Below are 20,963 nucleotides of genomic sequence, written 5' to 3'. Positions count from 1 at the left end.
GTAATAGACATCTGTTTCTGGGTGCATGCTTGTTAAATGATATACCTCCCTTTGTTTCAGCTACTACTCAGCGCCCTGTAATCCTGTAAAACTCTTCATAGCCTTCGCCCTTCATAGATAAAATTTTAGTTAACTGTACTGATACTGAACACTCGTGGAATACCGGTCCGATTCCGATATCAACCGATTGTAGATACAATACTCAAATAGGTACTCGCTCTAATACGATTGGTACGAAGTAACGAAGTAATCAGAGTAATCAAAGTAACGATTTGCCTCTTTGTATAGTAATCGTTACTTTCGGTATTCTTAAGTAACGAGTACTTTGTAACGAATAGTTACTTTTTCAACATCACTACAAAGTAACACAATAAATAACTGCAGAAATCAATAGACGTATATATCTAGCATATATAGCATACTAGGGATGTTTTTTCCACATCATAGGCGTGCTGAAATTATTCTTTTATTTATTTTAAATTAAATTGAAATTATTATTCTTCTTCTTGTGCCGTCTTTTAATGAAGGTTGGCGATCACTTCTTTAAACGCTTATCTGTCTTTTGCAACGTGAAATATCTGTTCAAAACTGAGGTTAGTCCAATCTCTGATATTTCTCAGCCAAGATTTCTTCTTTCTTCCCAAGCCTTGTTCCTCTCTACTCTACCTAACATGATGACGATACGATGTTTTTTTTTTAATTTTAATTGTGTTCATAAATTGAAATTATATTTTGTTTAATTTTTGACATTTTTTTACCATTTATTGCATTATTTTTTATTTCTATAGACTGTAATAACTCCCTCTTTTTCCTGTTGTGTTCGCTTTTTAGAATTTTAGTTTTCTCAAAATCAAATTATGTTTCTTTTTGTATCGGTACCTACATGTTTTGTTAAGGCTGTTGAGTTTTGTGTCATGTTTGTGAGAACGTATCCTTTAGTTGAGTAGCCAGCTGGTTTGTCCAATACATACCTCATTCTTATAAACCTAAACCCAATAAACTCTAGTAATATAATATGTGTTAAATGTGTTTATCTAGCGATATCTAGCTATAAATTTTGTTCAGAAAGATGTATAAAAGTAGGTATTGCGAAACACACCTGTAGGTATTTTCTGTTTTTCTCGAAAGCTGCACGTACAGACCGGGCCAACGAACGGATTCACGCGAGATTGGCAAACATTCATATTGGACGTAGGTAATAATATTGTGGCACGTATCTGGAATAATGTTTTTTTGTGATGAATGACATCGATGAGATTATATTTTAAAATACTGCTATTTATGGGTCAATATATCCAGACTGTGGATGCTGAAGCGGATAGCGGATTATTTAAAACCATGTTAGAAATTAAGTTTAAAAATTTAATTCACTGAACTTTATACAGGGTGTAACAAAAATACAGGTCATACATTAAATCACATATTCTGGGACCAAAAATAGTTCGAATGAACCTAACTTACCTTAGTACAAAAATATGCACATAAAAAAAGTTACAGCCCTTTGAAATTACAAAATGAAAATCGATTTCTTCGAATATATCGCAAATTATTGGAGATTTTTTATTGAAAATGGACATGTGGCATTCTTATGGTAGGAACATTTTAAAGAAAAATTATAGCGAAATTTGTGCACCCCATAAAAATTTTATGGGGATTTTGTTCCCTTAACCCCCCCCCCCCCCCAAACTTTTGTGGACGTCTCAATTAAATCATTATTGTGGTACCATTAGGTAAATTCAATATTATTAAAAATTTTTTGCCTCTTAGTATTTTTTCGATAAGGCAGTTTTTATCGAGTTGAGGCTTATTTTTCAATATGTTTACATACAAATTTTATGGGGGTTCTGTTCTTTTAAACCCCCCAAATGTTTGTGTACGTTCCAACTAAAATATTACTGGGGTACCATTATTTAAACACAGTGTTTTTAAAACTTTTTTGCCTCTTTGTATTTTTTCAAAAAGGCACCTTTTATCGAGATGTGGCTTCTTTTTTAATATGGTTCAAAATATCTCTAAAAATGTAAATCATAAATAAATCTTCATATTATTACCAAGTCTCCATAATCGTACTTAATAACCATATACAAATATGTGGTGGATTTGACAAATATTCGAAATATCTCGATAAAAACTGACTTTTCGAAAAAGTACTAAGAGGCAAAAAAGTCTTAAAAACACTGTGTTTAACTAATGGTACTACAATAATAATTTAATTGGAACGTACATAAAAGTTTTGAGTACTACTAATGGAATAAAAAAATTTAGTAGTTCCAAAATGACACAAAATCTAGGCATCGGATAAAAAAGTTTATTTGAAGAAAGTGTATTTTTTTGTTCTTCTTAATGGCGGTACAAGCTCGTTTTTTTAATATTGTATTTAATTACAGAGTAATTTCCACATATTAATATATTTTTCAAATGGGGCTCTGTACCGCCATTCTTTATTATATTACGAATACGTGTGCCAAATATCTCGAAAAAATATCCAAAATTACAGCCGCAATCTTGGAACGCGTGACTAGGTGTTGGGTTATTGGGGGTGGGGGAGTGGACCATAATCGTAAATTGGAACTCCATTTTTATTGCAGGATAAATCGTAAAATCGCAAATAGGAACTCCAATATTATATAATCATATAATATTATCTTTTTAAATAAATTCTTCCAATGAAAATGTTAAATTAATCCTGGTATAAAACAAAATTACACGTAACTAAAATGATTTAAAACAGATTAAGAACGTACAGAATAACATTTGTGTTTGCCGCTCAACCCCCGTATTGATATAATTTTGACAGTATATTGGAATGCCCTATTAGTAGACAGATTATTATATTTTAGCTGAATATACGGTGCTTAAATATTATACATCAGTTAATAAATAGTGAATAAAAAGTTAACGTTAAAAAATATAACATTGCTCCTAGCTTATTTTGTATCCTATGCTTCTCCTAGCTTATTTTGTAAATAAAATGTTTGTTTTCATTCTAGAACCAGTGGTCAGAAGGACTTTCGTCAAAGCTGCATATTTCAAATGCTCACATTTCGGATTCTGGAAACTACTCGTGTGTACCCACCATCGCTGGATCAACTAGTGTAAACGTGCATGTTATTAACGGTAAGTTAGGCTTACTATATTATGTAGGTCCTTATAATAATATGGAAAAGCTTTACCAATTTTATTTAGCGTATGGACTTTCACAGTACGATAAATACACAAATATAATATATTATTCAAACACTAAAATATAATGAATGAACCTAAATATTAATGTCCAATTTACATAGCCATTCAATTGCTTCTGGGGAGCATTCCACAAAGTCCTGGAGGTTTCCACGATAGGCACGATTTAGGCAATCTGAAACATAAAATTTAAAGCTTTACCAATTACAAACCAGTAATCAATGAGTTCATTTCCCTTTGAATTATAAGTAATTTATTTATTGTTATAAGCTTTTAATAATTTTAAAATTAAATCTTATTTTAGTCGGGGAGAGTGGGACAAAATGGTCCCCGTTACATTTTTTAATCAATCAATAAGAGGGATACCTACAGCAGAACATACTTACTTACAGTTTAGTCCACGAATCTTTACAAGTGCGTCATCATTTAAAGCATACGAAATAAGTCGATGATAAGACGGAAATTGAAATTTACTAAACGCAACAGCACGTGGCAGTAAAAGTGACTTGCTGTTGCGTTTAGTAAATTTCAATTTCCGACTTAGTCCAGAAAGCCACTGCGCATCCGCTAGGAAAAATATTCCGATGCGGATTTTTTGCAAAATCTTACTCAAAATGGACCCCTTTTAACAAATTTGCATGTTGCCAGGATCAAAAGTGGGTCAAACATTTTTTAAACGTTTTTTTTTTGTTTTTTTTTTCCTAAAATTATTATTTTTGCATGGAACAAAGTTTTTTTTAGGTTTTTTGGACCATTCCAAACAGAAAAAGTCTTTAGTGACTTTTCTCTAAAGTTGATAGTTTTTGACATATAACCGATTAAAAACTAAAAAATTGCGAAATCGGCCATTTTTAACCCTCAAAAACTATGTGAAAAACTAAAAATTTGAATGTTGCCAAGGAAGGTAGATATTATTTAAACATCGATTGATAAAATCCCGAAGAGTTTTTTGTAATACAATATTCAAAACTCCTTTGTTTTTTAATTGCTAATCAAGCGTGCGCGACACTATTTTCCACCGTGCGCTGCATGTATACAGTATGGTGCCAATAAAAGGAATAAATTCGTTATTTCGTAAACCGGCGACTTTAAGGAAAAATCCCGAAACAGGTCGATTTTTATTTTAAAGTTATGATGTTGTGGCATATATGGTATACTAGTGACGTCATCCATCTGGGTGTGATGACGTAATCGATGATTGTTTAAATGAGAATAGGGGTCGTGTGCTAGCTCATTTGAAACGTTCTTCAATTCTCTATTCAGTAGTATAAACATTTACATAAGTATTTATACAGGGTGTCCAAAAAAAATTTTTAATTAAATTATTTGAAAAAAAAGAAGAATGTATGTAATTTATTTAATTCAAAATACATTTTACTGTTACCCGAAAACTAAAAATTGTTTATTTCACAAATGGACGGCAATCTGCAATAATCAATCAACTAACAAAATACCAAAATTTAAGATTTTTATTTATATTGTTTTTAAGTCTCATTCTATATTTTTCAACAACAGTTTAATTGTATTTGACGTATTTTACTTAGAAAAAAAAACAGTTTGAAAGTATAGTGTAAGTCATTTCTGGTATACAGTATTTTGCTGTAAAAGTTCAAAGCACTTGAATCGAAAACGAATCATAGTACGCCAGTTAGGTTTGAGCCATAAATGTGTCAAGTCATTTGAACTATTACTGCAAAATGAAACAAGCCTCTTTCATTTTGCGTTACGAGATCAACAAGTTTATTTGTGTGATGTGATTTTATTGTATTTTAAGCATTGAGGAATAGAAATACAACTGTATATGAATATTGGTATACCTGGATTGGTTAGACATCGTTTTTCTCAGTTAACTGTAAGGTAAGCATTGATTTTTATAATAATTTCATGTAACATTTTTTGAGGTTAGGATTTGCGACAAAATTTTTGAGAAAATTAAAAATATTTCAGTTGTTTGAAGGTATTACTAATGTGCAAGTTAATTCGATGGTTAAAATATATTTAATCAACAAAATATACGTTCAATTGTGTCGCCAATTCCATTATTTTGTAAGTTTTTTATGCTTGAAACATTATTGCAAAATAAACGATCAGTAATAGTATTTAATTTGGTCTAATATTAAGTACCTTAATATATTATTGCAAAATGAATAAACTCAAGAAGTCTGAACAAACAAAAGATCCGTATTAGTGTCAAGTTACTTAAATCATTACTGCAAAATAGTAGGATGGATTATTATTTTCAGCTAGGTATCTTCTTAACTGTTATGACCTTATTAACTATATGTTACCGTATCAATCGTGTAAACAAATAGCTAAAATAAAATTCGGATTACATATTATTATTATTTTTGAACTTTCATAGTACAATTTATTAATCTAGACTACTACCTAAATCTTTGGGTTTAGTAGTCGACTAAATCTGCTAATCCGGATTAAGCGTCCTTGGTTGATCATGGCCTTAAGCTCTCTCCCCATCCAATGAGACACCCTTCCCAGCAGTAGGAGTAAGAAACGGGTCGTAGCGTAATACTATTACAAAAAAAAACTTAAATTAAAATATAGGTAACATTAAACTTAAGTAACCAAAAAAAGATAAAAAGAAAAGAATTGTGACTTACCTTTATGTAATGTAAAAGTGCCTATAACATTGGCTGCTTTGTATATTTATTTATAAAAATTTTTTTTTTCAGGATGAATAAGACAAGAACCCAGAAAATTTTAGAAAACTGTTTTAATGACGATGAAAGTGTTACAGATAAAGAGTTACAGTTAGAAAATCTACAAAATCAAGATATAATACTAGAATGTTTTCCTCATGAACCAATTACTGTCAATTTAAATGATATTCAAAATGTTGAAGAAATTGATATTTCTGATTGTTCCATACAATTCAATGAATCACGATGCAGTCATATATTTTCAAACATATCTTTGGGGGAAACAGAAGAAATAATTGTTGTTGAAACAACTGAACATTTCCCAACAGATACAGTAGAATCGATGGAAGTTACCATGCCAACTAGTTCTTCGGAAGAAAAAATACAAATTAATGTTGTGATTGGTACGAAAGAATCTGTGGACGATCATATGCCATCTACTATTTCGGAAGCCAATGAAACACTGGCACAATCCACCATTGCAGACCCAGATTGTATAGCGGTAGATGTAGAAAATGACATGAATACCATTAAAAGACCAAAACGCGGAAGAAAGAGAAAAGTTGTAGATCAGAGCAGAGAAATAAAAAAGAAAAGAGTAAATACTAATAAAAACTATGTGAATGAAAGCGGAAAAAATGTAGCAGCCAGAGTATTTTCTGGTTCCTTATTTAACTGTGCCTGTCCCAGAAAATGCACTGAAAAGTTATCAGTAGAAAAAAGACGTGCTGAATTCGATAAGTTTTGGTCTTCTGGGTGTTACGAAGCAAGATGTGCTTTATTGCAAGGCTGTGTAAAGGAGATTTCCAAGAAACGAAGCACTTCTGTTACTTCAAAGCGAACATCAACCAGGATATATAATTTATGCGATGTCAGTATATGCAAGAAAACATTTTTGAATACATTTCAAATAAGCCAAGCTAGAGTTGATTCAGCACTAAAGAAAAAAAGGGAACAATTGTCCTTAAAAGATAAAAGAGGGCAAAAAACGGCAGGCAAAAATAAAATATCTCAAGAGAAAAAAAGAGAAATGAAAGAATTTATAGATAAATTCCCGAGGTATAGATCTCACTACTGCCGAAATGATACCACCGCAAATTTTTTAGCATCACACTTAAATCTACAAACTGTTTACAACTTATATAAAGCAAAACACCCAGATGGCGTAAGTATGTCCCGTTTTAGGAAATGTTTTATGGAAGATTTTAATTTAAAATTCAAAAAACCGCACAAAGATACATGTGTTCTCTGTGATTCCTACAAGGCAAAGGTTGCAAGTGCAAGTGGAAACGTACTTACGGAAATTGAAAATGACCACAAAAATCACTTGCAACATGCTTACGGACTACGCGACCAAATGAAAATCGATTTGCAGTTGTCTAAAGATAGGCTTACCATACGTCCCGGTTTGACCGGGACGGTCCCGGTTTGAGATCCCTGTCCCGGCCGGTTTGCATTAGTGTCCCGGTCAAACTTGAACAACACCGACACCCAAGCCATTGATCAAGGATCGTCCAAAGTGCTCAAAACACAAGTCCAGCGCAAGTACCATTGCAAGCTCATCTACCATAACATCGTTTTTCAAAAATGCTGAACCCGTAGAAAATGAACTTTCCATTGCTGCTAAAGAAGCTACTTTTGCATTCCATATAGCAATCCACAATAATACATAAATTTAAAACATCTGATTGCTCCTCAAAATAAATATCGAAGCTGTTTGAGCCCAAATTGGGGTCTACACGCACCAAGTGCTAAGCGATCATCACGGGAGTGATTGCACCTTGCACCGATGGCAAGAGATGAACTACACAACGAGCTAAAAGAATGCAAATTTTCGGGCATTTCAACAGATACATCAAACATACATGATGTTCAATTTACAGGCACCAAAAGTTGTTAGGTACTTGGTACCTGAGACAGAATATCTGTCTGTCAAGTTACTCGATTTTTAATTTGTCGCCGGAGAAACGTCTGAAATCTTGGCAAATCACATAATGTTGATAATAAAAAAACACTAAATAGAAAACAAGATGGCAGCTTTCTGTGGTGATAACTGTAATACGAATTTCGGAGGGAAAACTGGCGAGACACCAACAACGTCTATTCCAGGTTCAAGGAAGTTATCGGCGTTACCATAAAAGGCATTTCTTCCAGCGCACACATCGTTCACAAAATAATTCAACATGCAGTTAATGGTCTTCCTGTCGAAATACAAGCAATCATTGTAAAAATATACAAATATTTTAGTATATATACCGTATAGTACGCGTTACAAACTTAAAAGAGTTTTGTGAGACAGCTGTCATCGAGTTCAAAAAATTAGTGAAACATGGAAATACAAGATTGCTGTCTTTATTACCAGCTGTGGAAAGGATACTGCCGCTACACTAATGCTTGAAATCTTATTTTCTTGCTCAAGTAAACTACCCTCTCGCATTGCTAAATTTCTTCACAACAGAACTGGGAGCACTTTACTTTTGGTTTGTGCTCGGACAGTTAAATGTATTCAACAAAACCGTTTAGTCTATGGAAAAGACTAACTCAACTGTGACAGATGTAGGTATGGAGTTCACAAAAGTTAAAAAACAATCTTCAAAACAGGATGAAAAACAAATTTCTTCCACAAGCAGCTAAACAACTCTTAAATAAATTGAATGATAATGTTGAAATGTCGATAAATGTTGATAAATGTCGAAAACTTCATTAGTGACGTTCACGCTTTCTATGAGCGCTGCATTTCTTATTTAGAATTGTGGGAAAAGATCTTCGGCGGAGCCGAAGATTTTGAGTAGTTCTGCTTGAAAAATGAGCTTAACTGGAGTGACATCGAAAAAGCAGCAAAAAATATAAATAAAATGCAAAAACCTCAATCGAAAACCCAAATAAAGATTGATGAGTTATTTGATGAGGTGTTAATGGTAAAAGGCACAGTATAAAAAATGACAGTAAAACCACTTCTCTGTCGGCACTTTGATCTCAAGAAGTAATACCGGCAGTACGCACTTGATAATTCACCAGTGGTGGATGCGGGTTTTCCCTGTTAAAACCCGTACGTTTCTATGCGACTAGCAATGCGAGAGTGGGGCAAAAGCGACTAAGAACATTGCGCGGTCGCCATGCGCGACTACAGAGTATTTTTCGGAGAGTGGTTCTACTGCCCCTCTTTATACTGTGGTAAAAGGCTTCTTCCAAAATTCTAATGAAACTAGTTATTCCGAGAAATGGGTCCAGCTATTCACCCATTTTCACAAGTAGCGTATTGAGGTGCTAAATTAAAAAAAATTGTGGAGTTTGCTATGTGTCTACCGGGTACTTCAGCGCCACTGGAGAGAATTTTTTCACGGATGAAAAAAAATGTGGTCTGACGATCGGGAGATGCCTTGTTTACGTGCAAACTCAACTTGAACATATGTCATGTATTGAATTTTATGACAAATAGAATTTTATAAAAATAAATAATATAACTGGGCAAGTTTTTAGTGTTGTTTGTATTGTACTTTATCTCTTTTTCTCATAAAAAATATATTCACATTTTTTACACAAACTAAACGAAAAGCAAAACGAAAATGAGCCTCTTCATCTTCTGCGTCCCGGTTTGGCTCTTCGTAATTATGGTAAGCCTATCTAAAGATGATGCTACACTAGAAACACTTACTTTTGATTTAGAAAAAACTCATAATCTTCCAGAACTGCCCACAAACATAATTTATTACAAGCGTCAGTTAAATTTGTACAATCTTGGCATACACTCAGGAAGCACGGGAAAAGGATATTTTTTTGTATGGCTGGAACATGAAGGTGGACGCGGTACTCAAGAAGTGGGCTCATGTCTTAAAAAATTCATTGCAGATCATTTAAAACCAACAGCTACTCACTTGATTCTTTGGTCGGACTCGTGTGGTGGTCAAAATAGGAGCATTAAGATGACACTTATGTTACAGCATATTCTTCAGACGCATCCTCGTCTTGTCAAAATAACACTAAAGTTTCTTCAGCCTGGGCATACTTATCTCCCGAACGATTCTGAATTTGGTGACGTAGAATGTGCGTTAAAGACACATAACAGACTTTATACAGACCTTGATTATATGAATGTAATGAAAAATTGCCGACGCAAAAATAAATTTATTGTTACCAGACTTGAGACAAAAGACTTTTTATCGATAGAAAATATTATAAATCAAATAACAAACCGCAAATCTGACATCAACAAATTAAAAGTATCTTGGCTAAACACATTCGCAATAACATTACAAAAAGAAAAACCTACAGAACTAACTATGAAGACTAAATTTTACGAAGAACCACAAATCGTTGATATTACAAAAAGGGTGAAGGGTAGAAAAGTAAAACCGGATTTTGATACCGAGTTGCCCCTTCTTTGGCCTAATGGAAAAGAATTATCTCTAGCAAAGGTCAAAGACTTAAAGGAAATGATGAAGTTGATTCCATCCGACTCAAAGCCGTTTTATAATTTTTTGAAGAATACCGAATCAAGAGATTTTATTGACGATGCAGAAGGATTCGGTGAAAATATTGATTTTGAACTGGAAGAACAGTGAATACTTATTACACCTATAGATTTAAAAATGCAGACTTTAACTTAGTATTTTAAGAAAATTAACTTCTTAAAATTTCTAAAACATTCCTAAAGTTCCTAAAATGCCTTACAAATATTAATTGATGATGTGTATTATTCTATTAATAATAGCGAATACTGTGCTTACCTAACTAAAATCGCAAACGTGATCGTAATATATTAATTTTATTGTAAAAGACTTCGAGATTTCAGTAACATAAACTGTTCTTTTTTCGGTAAAACTATATTGTGACTATTTGCAATAATATATTAAGTTCCATGACACATGCCCAATGTGCAAAGTTCCTTAGTTTTGTTAATAAGCAAGAATGTGTTAAGTGCCTTGATCTGTTGTTGCAAATTTTAATGTGCCATATAATATTTTGTGATTTCTAATTTTTTATATTTTGTGAAATAAACGGCAAATTTAAATAGTTTTTTTATTTAGAACCATGGGGAAACATATTTTACATCAATACTATCAAATACATACAGGATATATTGTTTTAAAAAAGTGTAATCGATTGTAATGTAACCAAAACGTTCATTTGCAATTTTCTCAAAATGTAATTTTATTGGTTGATTGATTATTGCAAAATATCGTCCAAATAAACATTGCTTGTCGATTAAATTCAATGTTCAAACCAGCTCCCGCCAGCCCCCTGCCTCTTGGAAGTTTCAACATTTAATTTAAGCGAAAAGCAATGTTTATTTGTGAAATAAACTTTGTTTTCTGATTTTTGAAAGCAGTAAAATGTATTTTAAATTAAATGAATTACATACATTCTTCTTTTTTTGTCAAATAATTTAATTAAATAAAAAATTTTTGGACACCCTACATAAATAATTATGTACATGTTTATATTACTGAATAGAGAATTGAAGAAACTTTCAAATGAGCTAGAACACGACCCTTATTCTCATTTAACAAAATCATCGATTACGTCATCACGTCCAGATGGATGACGTCACGAGTATACCATATATGCCACAATATCATAACTTAAAAATAAATATCGACCTGTTTCGGGTCTCACCACCCAATATTTCTTTTTACGCAAGCCTTTCCAATATCCGGGTTTCGTGTTCTTGCTGGCTTGCCCCTTCGTCGTTTGCTGTCGGACGCAGCTTTCCATACCCTAATTACCATTCTACCTTTACTCATTCTTGCCATATGTCCGAACCTCGATAACTATTTCGTTTCAAGCCTGTCTAAAGTCATTCCGATACCGCATCTTTCACGTATTACTTCGTTTCTTATACGATCACGTCTGGTCACCCCGGTTACCGCTCGAAAATATAGTATATCGCATACTTGAATTTTGCTACGGATGTTGTCGTTCACAATCCACTTATTTAATGTACAGTATAATTTTGTTGCACTCATAAGCCTTCTGTTTATATGTGGTTCTATATTTCCTTGTCCTTTCATTGTTGATCCTAGATACTTAAAGTCCTCTACTTGTGCAATGGTCTCATTATATAGCTTTGCATTTATATTTTCTTGAGTTTTCGATATTACCAAAGCTTCTGTTTTACAGCAGGACAAAAAATCTAAGTTGAATGCAGTTGAAAAGTACATTTAAAAGAAAAATAAAATTATTTTTGACAAGTTCTAAAGGAACCGTTTTACACCATGGTTAGGGTAAGATGACCTCGTCCATTAGGTAAAATAGCCCCTATAGTTCGTTTGTACAGAAAAAGTAATAAAACATGTCTATGTCTATTTACAAAATGCACAAATATATAATTTCTACTTTGCAGTTGAAACCGCACACAATAAGACACCATTTATTACACAAACTGCATTTAAGTTTGGAGGGCGGGAGTTTAAATTTTTTTATTGTTTTATTTCTATTCTAACCCTCGGCCGGGTTCGCATTTAAAAATCACAAGAGCAAAAAACAAGCCTAAAAAGTACAAAAATAAAATAACATTCTACATAATAAATCTTTCTACTATTTTGAATTTATTCAAAATATTTTTTGCTGATCCTTTGTATCCAGAAAGAACTTTTATTATATTTTTTGCTTTAATTTACCTGATATTGCTGGAGTATTCTTCCAAATATTTTTGTCATCTTTGTCAATGTAAAGTCAATAATCAGAATCATGATTGTTCTCTGGGTCGCTGTTGTAGTCTTGTATATTATTTTTTTTAATCTTACGTTCTTTTTCTTCACTAAAGTTAACTATATACTCGATACCTGACAAATTTTCAGCCAACTTTGTGATCTCTGTGGGCGTTAAATATTTTTTTGAATTTTTATCCCTCAAATGAACAAATGGTAGTATACAGGGTGTCCCCGAAAATAGTGTGTTCCTTTAAGGTATGAATATAATACACAATCTGGAACAAAAAAGTCCTATAACATTTTTTTCTAAAGTTAACCCTTTCCAAAAAAATAAATAAATTGTTCTCCATATAAGTGAATTTTAATTTTCATCAGTTTAAATGACCTGGCAAAGTGTAGAAGAACTTATTTCTGACTGTGAAATTTTAACCTAATGGATTTATAAATTAGTAAATAAACCCTTGTTTATTTACTATTTGAGGTGAGAATGTTGGGGTTGTTGACATCGGTAGTTACCTATCTGCAAAATAGTTATTTTTTGCGTTAATAATGTGGCATTTTTGCTATTATCTGAATTAATTAAGGATTTATAATTAAGGGCCGAAATTTTTCATAAATTATAACTTTTACTTAAGTAACTATGGTTTACTTAATTACTAAAAGGTAAATGCACCTATTAGGAAAAAGTATTTGTACCTAACGTTTTTCTGAAATCTATTGAAATGTGGAATAATTTTAAACGAATTGATAAAATGTTAATTATCTACAATAAGAAACGCTTTATCTTTTTACTAAACTAGTATTATGTATTTATTAAACTTTAGAGGTGTTGAATACAAGGGGTTTTAACTGAATTACATAGTTTACAGTGGAAATTAAATACAGCAGACAAAGTTTAATAATTCTAATTTAGTTTTTTACATTATTCTCGGACTATGAGTAATTTGTTTACTTGTGATCTAAAAATTAAATTAGATGTTTGTACTTAATTGACAATCATTTTTATAATAAATGTTCAAAGCGAGCTCCACCTGCGCGAACATATGCATCGATATGACGAATCCAGTTGTTAGTAATGCCATAGTGGACCAAGAGCTAGCAATGTCGGAAAAAAATCATTTTAAGACGGCCGATTCTTTCACATATTGTTCCCTATGCTTCCTCGAACACCGTACCGGCCATCTGGCTACTGATACAGGTTGCGTTCATTACTGCGCAGCACACTTCTACAGGTAAACATATCGAACTTAAAATTATTGTAAGACGAAAAATTTTTTTGTCATTACTTTTTAACCATTATTAGAAATATGAACTGTAATTGCCAGACATTTCTGTGGTTTAAAAAGTAATGACAAAAAAATGTTTCGTGCTAAAATAATTTAAATTCAATATACAGGGTGATTGATGAGTGTGATAAAGCTCAGTAGATCCGCTATAGTAATAGATAGCAATAAAAGTTAATAATAAAAATTGTGGCCAACTGTCAGCTTCACATTACGAAATTAGTTAGATTGTTACAGGGTGTTCGATAACATAGTGGCAGACCAAACTTATGTTTTTTTAAACGGAACACAAAAATATAAAGGTTTGTTATGTTATACAGGGCTTTTACAAAGGTATAACCAATTTTTTATGAAAATCGTAACAAGTTCAGCTCCTTGTACAAATAAAAAAAGCACAACAGCGATGGTTTATTGGTGCTATATTTTTTTGATGATTGTGAAAATTTTTAAGAATTGTTGATATTGCTAATTTTCCTTATATCGAATACAGGGTGAGTCAAAACGCAAGTACATTCTTTTCTCAGAAATTTTAAAAGGAACACCGTGTATTTTATATTACTATCGAAAAGTATCATTACCGTACTTTAATTTTTGTATAATATTCCCTATGCCTAAACTTGTCAGTTTTCGAGATATTTTCAATTTTCTGAGCAAGTTATTAATTAGGGTGTTCTATTTAAAATTACTGTGAAAATAACGTACTTGCGTTTTGACTCACCCTGTATTGGATATAAAGAAAATTGGCAATATCAACCATTTTTTTAAATTTTGACAATCAACAAAGAAATATGGCACCAATAAACCATTACTGTTGTGCTTATTTTTATTTATACAGGGAGCTGAACTTATTACGATTTTCATAATACGTTGGTTATAACTTTGTAAATACCCTGTATAATATAACAAACCTTTATATTTTTGTGATGGGGAAGTTAAGAAGATTTCGAATATAAAATAAAATATGGGGTGTTCCATTTAAAAAAAAAACAAAAGTTTGGTCTGCCACTATGTTATCGAACACCCTGTAACATTCTAATTTTTGTTATTAACTTTTATTGCTACCTATTACTAAACCGGATCTACTAATAGACCAGGGCTCATCTGTAAAAATATTAGTACATTTGGACGTTGAGAGGTGACTCAAATTTTTTTGCAGAAATTGCTTGATAATAAATCAAATAATAATATTTGAGTTATCCTCCCTCTCAAAAAGGTCCGGAACATTGTTTAAATAATCAAAATGTCAAAAATTGAAGGAAAAATTCGATTTTTTTCTTCGTTTTTTGATTATAACTTTAAAAGTATTCATTTCCGAGAAAAGTTGTACTAACATAAAAGTTGCGTAATTAAATTTCCTACAATATAGAATTGGTTAAAAATTCAAAAAAATAGTCACCCTAGTTGCAAAATAGCAATAATTGCGAAAAAACCATACAAAACAAGTATTCGCATTTTACGTTTTTCAACCATTTATGCTACACTTAGGACCTTCATATTTCACCCAGAAAAACTTTATGATACATTAAAACAGTACTGTAAATTTCATTAAGATCAGTTCAATAGATTTTGCAAAATAAATTTTGCAATCCGGCTTTCGTAAAAAAAATTCATTTTTTCAAAATGTTACAGGACCGAAAATAAAGCAGATAGCAAGTTGAATTTTTTTGCATATAGAAGTGTACTGTACCTTTCATTTGCAATTTTAAAAAATTAAAATCGATTAACACCACGGCGTCAGGAATTTTTTTAAATAAACATTAATTATTGGTGCTACGCGCAGGACAGCGGATAGGTTGCTCTGATTGGGCATTCCAATGACCTTTGATAATGATTGATACATTTTAATTTTTATTACATTTCGATATAAATAAATAAATTTGTTTATTGCAAAATAAAAACACCTACTCTATCCTTTGAAATAACACTTTTATTAGCAAAAACTTTCTTTGTTCATATATTTTAACTTAAAAAATAAAAGTTTATTATTTTAAAAATATGCAATTGTTTAAACAATATTTCACAAGCAATAATCAAATTAGTTAGATTTTTGTGGAATTAAAATATTAAAATACAACAAAATATAGAGTAAAAAAATAATACATGTATATTAGATAAAGATTGGAAGAAATTTTGGTGGAAATCAACTTGTGTGAATCGAACACCGCTGTCCTTCGCGTAGCACCAAAAATTAATGTTTATTTAAAAAAATTCCTGACGCTGTGGTAATTAATCGATTTTAATTATGAAAATTGCAAATGAAAGGTACAGTAAACTTCTATAAGCAAATAAACCAACTTGCTATCTGCTTTATTTTCAGTCCTGTAACATTTTGAAAAAATTTTTTTTGCGAAAGCTGGATTGCAAAATTTATTTTGCAAAATATGTTAAACCGATCTTAAAGAAATTTACAGTATTGTTTTACTGTATCATAAAGTTTTTCTGGGTGAAATATGAAGGTCCTAAGTGTAGCATAAATGGTTGAAAAACGTAAAATGCGAATACTTGTTTTTGTATGGTGTTTTCGCAATTATTGCTATTCTGCAACTAGGGTGACTATTTTTTAAATTTTTAGCCAATTCTATATGATAGGAAATTTAATTACGCAACTTTTATGTTAGTACAACTTTTCTCGAAAATGAACACTTTAAAGTTATAATCAAAAAACGAAGAAAAAAATCGAATTTTTCCTTCAATTATTGACATTTTGATTATTTAGACAATGTTCCGGACCTTTTTGAGAGGGAGGATAACTCAAATATTATTATTTGATTTATTTTCAAGCAATTTCTGCAAAAAAATTTGAGTCACCTCTCAACGTCCATCTCAAAACAGATGCGCCCTGGACTATAAGCTTTTTCACACTAATCAATCACCCTGATTTTGTGTTTACAGATGGCCGGTGTTCGAGGAAGCATAGGGAACAATATATGAAAGAATCAGCCGTCTTAAAATGATTTCTCGAAAACTCTTATACCATAGTTAACTAAATTATGTCGGATAGTTTCTGCAGCATCAAAAATGTGTTCATGTAATTCAGCTTCTATTTGGATTTCATGTCAGTCACTAACGATTTAAGATGTCCCCAAAAATAAAAATCTAGTACATTGAATTCGCGACTTCGTGGTGGCCACAGAATGAGTCCATTTCTACCAATTCAACGATGAGTACCTATAAGTGGTATCCAGAAGATTTTTCACAGCTCTGGTAAAATGTGCCGGGGCTCCGTCGTGAAGAAACCACATTTCACGTCTTGTTTGCAAAGGCACTTTAAGAAGTACCAGCAAAATATTTTACAACAAATTTATAGACCATTTAGTGTTCTGTGTAATTAATAAAATATTGCACCCTATACCCTTTTTGTATCCTTTACAAAGTAAGGGATATAATACTTGTTTAACCCAAAATACTTTCTTGTTAAGAAATAAGAAATACCCATTCTATCGGTACAGAAACTAACCAATTATGCCGAATATAATGTCAATAACATCAAACAAACCAAATTCTTGGTTTGTTTGATGTGAGGGGACGACCACGGACAGGAGAAAAAAAATGTAAACATTAGACTCCTGCAGAAATTGATATGGGTTTGGTTGATATTTATATTATTTTACCTACCAAATACAACTGACCCACAAACCTACTATTTTTGTGACTATCTAAGATTTTTGTATTGGACGTTGTTGCCAGATTTCAATTTGCATATCAAAATGTATTTTCGTTTTTTAGCCAAACGGTTCAATTTAGAAAAAAAATGTTATAAGATTTTTTGCTCTACATTGTGCCTTCTACCTATACCTTTAAGGAACGCACTATTTTCGGGGATACCCTGTATAATAATAAACTAATACAACAATTTTTTATAATTAATTCTTTATAGGTCTGGATCCCGCGTATGAAAAAAAAGTTGATTAATAGCAAGCTGAAAATTTGTTAATAGCTTAAGGGTGTCTATTCGGACAAACTTTCATATAAGGGAACACTGGAACAGGGGAAGTTTTAATTGTGGAACAGGTTAAAAATTTGGAACGGTCAGACCACGTAAACGACACATTTATTTTGTCCGACAGAACAGACTTAAACTCTCCGAAAAGAGGTTAAACTCTCATGCAAAAATCAGACTGCTATTTATCACCAAATGGGCGTTTTAATGAGTGGAACATGTAGAATATGTAATATGTCAAATGACAGGAATTATGACAGGTGATAAATAGCAGCCTGATTTTTGCACGAGAGTTTAATCTCTGTTCGGAGAGTTTAAGTCTATTCTGTCGGACAAAATAAATGTGCCGTTTTGGTGGTCTGACCGTTCCAAATTTTTAACCTGTTCCACAATTAAAACTACCCCTGTTCCAGTGTTCCCATATATCAAAGTTTATCCGACTAGACACCCTTAAGCTATTAACAAATTTTCAGCTTGCTATTAATCAACTTTTTTTTATACGCGGGATCCAGACCTATTATTAAAACCACCTCAAGATCTTAGACTACCTATTATCACAAAAAACACTTGTATTAAATAATAAAAAACAAAAAAGCCAAATAAAATTCAGGACTAATTTTACTCACATCATCGGGCGCAGTGTGACACGGAATGCCGACAATTCTACACCTATTACTTCAACTTCGTACTAACAACTAAACAAATAATAAATAACTAATAATATTTTATGGAATATTGAAATTAGTAAAAATGCGGCATAGGGCATAGAGGACCGATAGCGAACCCACTGGTGCTCAACGGGTTAAACGAAAGTGCATAACTTACGAATATCCTCAGAAAATTTCAGATTGATCGGATCCAAATTACCGGATATACAGCATGTTGAATATCCCTACCTTCAACTCGTTTTGCAGCAGCTACACACCAACGCGCTTGAGTGTAGTGAGAAACGTTAAACAGCTGTTCCCCTTCTCTTTTGTAAATTACTCCGCGATTCAAAAACATAGTCCGATGTGCATCACTTTACGATTTGACAGACAAAAAGGAAATTTAAAATAAAAGTTGTCAAAACTTTAAACGCCCTTTTCTCAAAACTGCTTGACCGATCTACCTGAAATTTTGAACAGATTTTTTTTAGACATTTCGTGAGGTAACGCTGTCGAAATAGTAAATATCACTATAATATAATATAATAATTTATAAGAAATGTTTTACATGCAAAACTTGCTTTTTTTACTTTTTAAGCTTGTTTAAAAAAATCAAGACAAAATCAGCTGTACCTACTTCTTTACGGATTTTTCATCAGCTACCCCTCATATAGGTACACTTTAAAACCTGTATACAGAGAGAGTCTGTAATTTGGAATAAATTCAATATCTCAAGTACTAATTGTTTTTTTGAAAAATGCTCAGACACGTCGATTAGTATTTCAAATTGTCCTTTTTGACATACAATAATAATGTATACAGGGTGTCCCTATTTAGAGATATGACGTCATCGTTGATTTTCTTAAATGGCAACACTGTCATTTTGATAGCTATTTTGATAGGGTGTGTAAAGTTATACACAACTGCAAAATATCAAATTTTTATTCTCTACCATTTAAAAGATAATAGAAAATAACAAAGTTATGTCTGTAATTTGGAATAAATTCAATAATTAAAATACTAATTGTTTTTTTGAAAAATGCTCAGACCCATCCATTAGTATTTCAAATTGTCATTTTTGACATACAATAATAATGTATACAGGGTGCCCCAATTTAGAGATATGACGTCATCGTTGATTTTCTTAAATAGCAACACTGTCATTTTGATAGCTATTTTGTTAGGGTGTATAAAGTAATACACAACTGCAAAATTTCAAATTTTTAATCCCTACCATTTACAAGATAATAAAAAATAACCAAGTTATGAAAAACAAGTACTCAAATAACAATTGAATTTAATTATTTCAATTAAGCAAATAGTCATAATGTGGCCCTCAATTATTGTCAAATTGTCGATGGGCAACGTTATGAGCATTTGCTTATTTCAAATAATTAAATTTAATTATTAGTTGATTACTTGTTTTTCATAACTTTGTTATTTTTTATTATCTTGTAAATGGTAGGGAATAAAAATTTGAAATTTTGCAGTTGCGTATAACTTTACACACCCTATCAAAATAGCTGTCAAAATGAGAGTGTTGCCATTTAAGAAAATCAACGATGACGTCATATCTCTAAATTGGGACACCCTGTATATAGTATTATTGCATGTCAAAATGACAATTTGAAATACTAATTGACGGGTCTGAGCATTTTTCAAAAAAACCACTAGTATTATAATTATTGAATTTATTCCAAATTACAGATATAACTTTTTATTTTTTATTATCTTATAAATGGTAGAGAATAAAAATTTGATATTTTGTAGTTGTGTATAACTTTACACATCCTATAAAAATATCTATCAAAATGACAGTGTTGCCATTTAAGAAAATCAACGATGACGTCATACCTCTAAATTGGGACACCCTGTATACATTATTATTGTATGTCAAAAAGGACAATTTGAAATACTAATCGACGGGTCTGAGCATTTTTCAAAAAAACAATTAGTATTTGAGATATTGAATTTATTCCAAATTACAGACTCTCTCTGTATTTCTGTGTAACACATTTTTCAGGTTTTTTCTACGTTGACTGGATTATAATATATATATTTTCTGTATTGTTTCAATTTTAACATCATTATTTGTTTTTCAGGCGAACACCCGGCAGCAATGCAACACGGCAACAAGAACACAGCCTCTCTGTCTCTCTCGATTCAAGGCACGATTGTATATAGCCTCTTCGTTATAGTAATGAAGCAAGTCAGATGAAACCTCTTGTAAATACGACTCTATCATTTGTCAACCCTCATTTCTGAACAATCCTTTAACCTTCATCACACAACCCACACGCCCGCTCTGTCTCTTTCTTCCCTTCCCCGGTTCCCTCTTTTTAGCGTAAGTACCAACCAAATACCTTCCATTTGTCATCGACACAGAGAAAATAAATCCTCTACCAAATGTTAAAACATATCTTTGTGTTATAAATGAGCGATAAAAGTTTAAAAATCACTTCACAATGTTCCTTATGAAACTAGAGCCCGTATGTGCGATTTCTCTAAAACGTTTTGCGTTAGTCCAGGAAAATTTGACCTTTAAATCTAATTTCTTTGGATTATTTTTATAAGTGTTTATAAAAAATGTGGAGAACTTC

At 31.9% G+C, this 20,963-nt stretch overlaps 1 protein-coding gene across 1 annotated transcript in view; it reads left to right on the top strand.

Annotated features, from left to right (window-relative positions):
• The window catches only part of LOC114338195 (uncharacterized), a 200,595-nt gene extending 179,995 nt beyond the window's left edge, over positions 1-20,600 (top strand). The window contains exons 3-4 of the mRNA XM_050649183.1: positions 2,991-3,117; positions 20,466-20,600. Coding sequence (XP_050505140.1) covers positions 2,991-3,117; positions 20,466-20,581 — 243 coding nt within the window. The 3' untranslated portion in view covers positions 20,582-20,600. The remainder of the gene's footprint in view (positions 1-2,990; positions 3,118-20,465) is intronic.
• The last annotated feature ends 363 nt before the right edge of the window (positions 20,601-20,963 follow it).

This window comes from Diabrotica virgifera, chromosome 4 (assembly GCF_917563875.1).
Source record: "Diabrotica virgifera virgifera chromosome 4, PGI_DIABVI_V3a".
NCBI lineage: Eukaryota > Metazoa > Arthropoda > Insecta > Coleoptera > Chrysomelidae > Diabrotica > Diabrotica virgifera.
The sequence above is the reverse complement of the archived record's forward strand: the minus strand, read 5'-3'. Positions and strand labels throughout refer to the sequence as shown.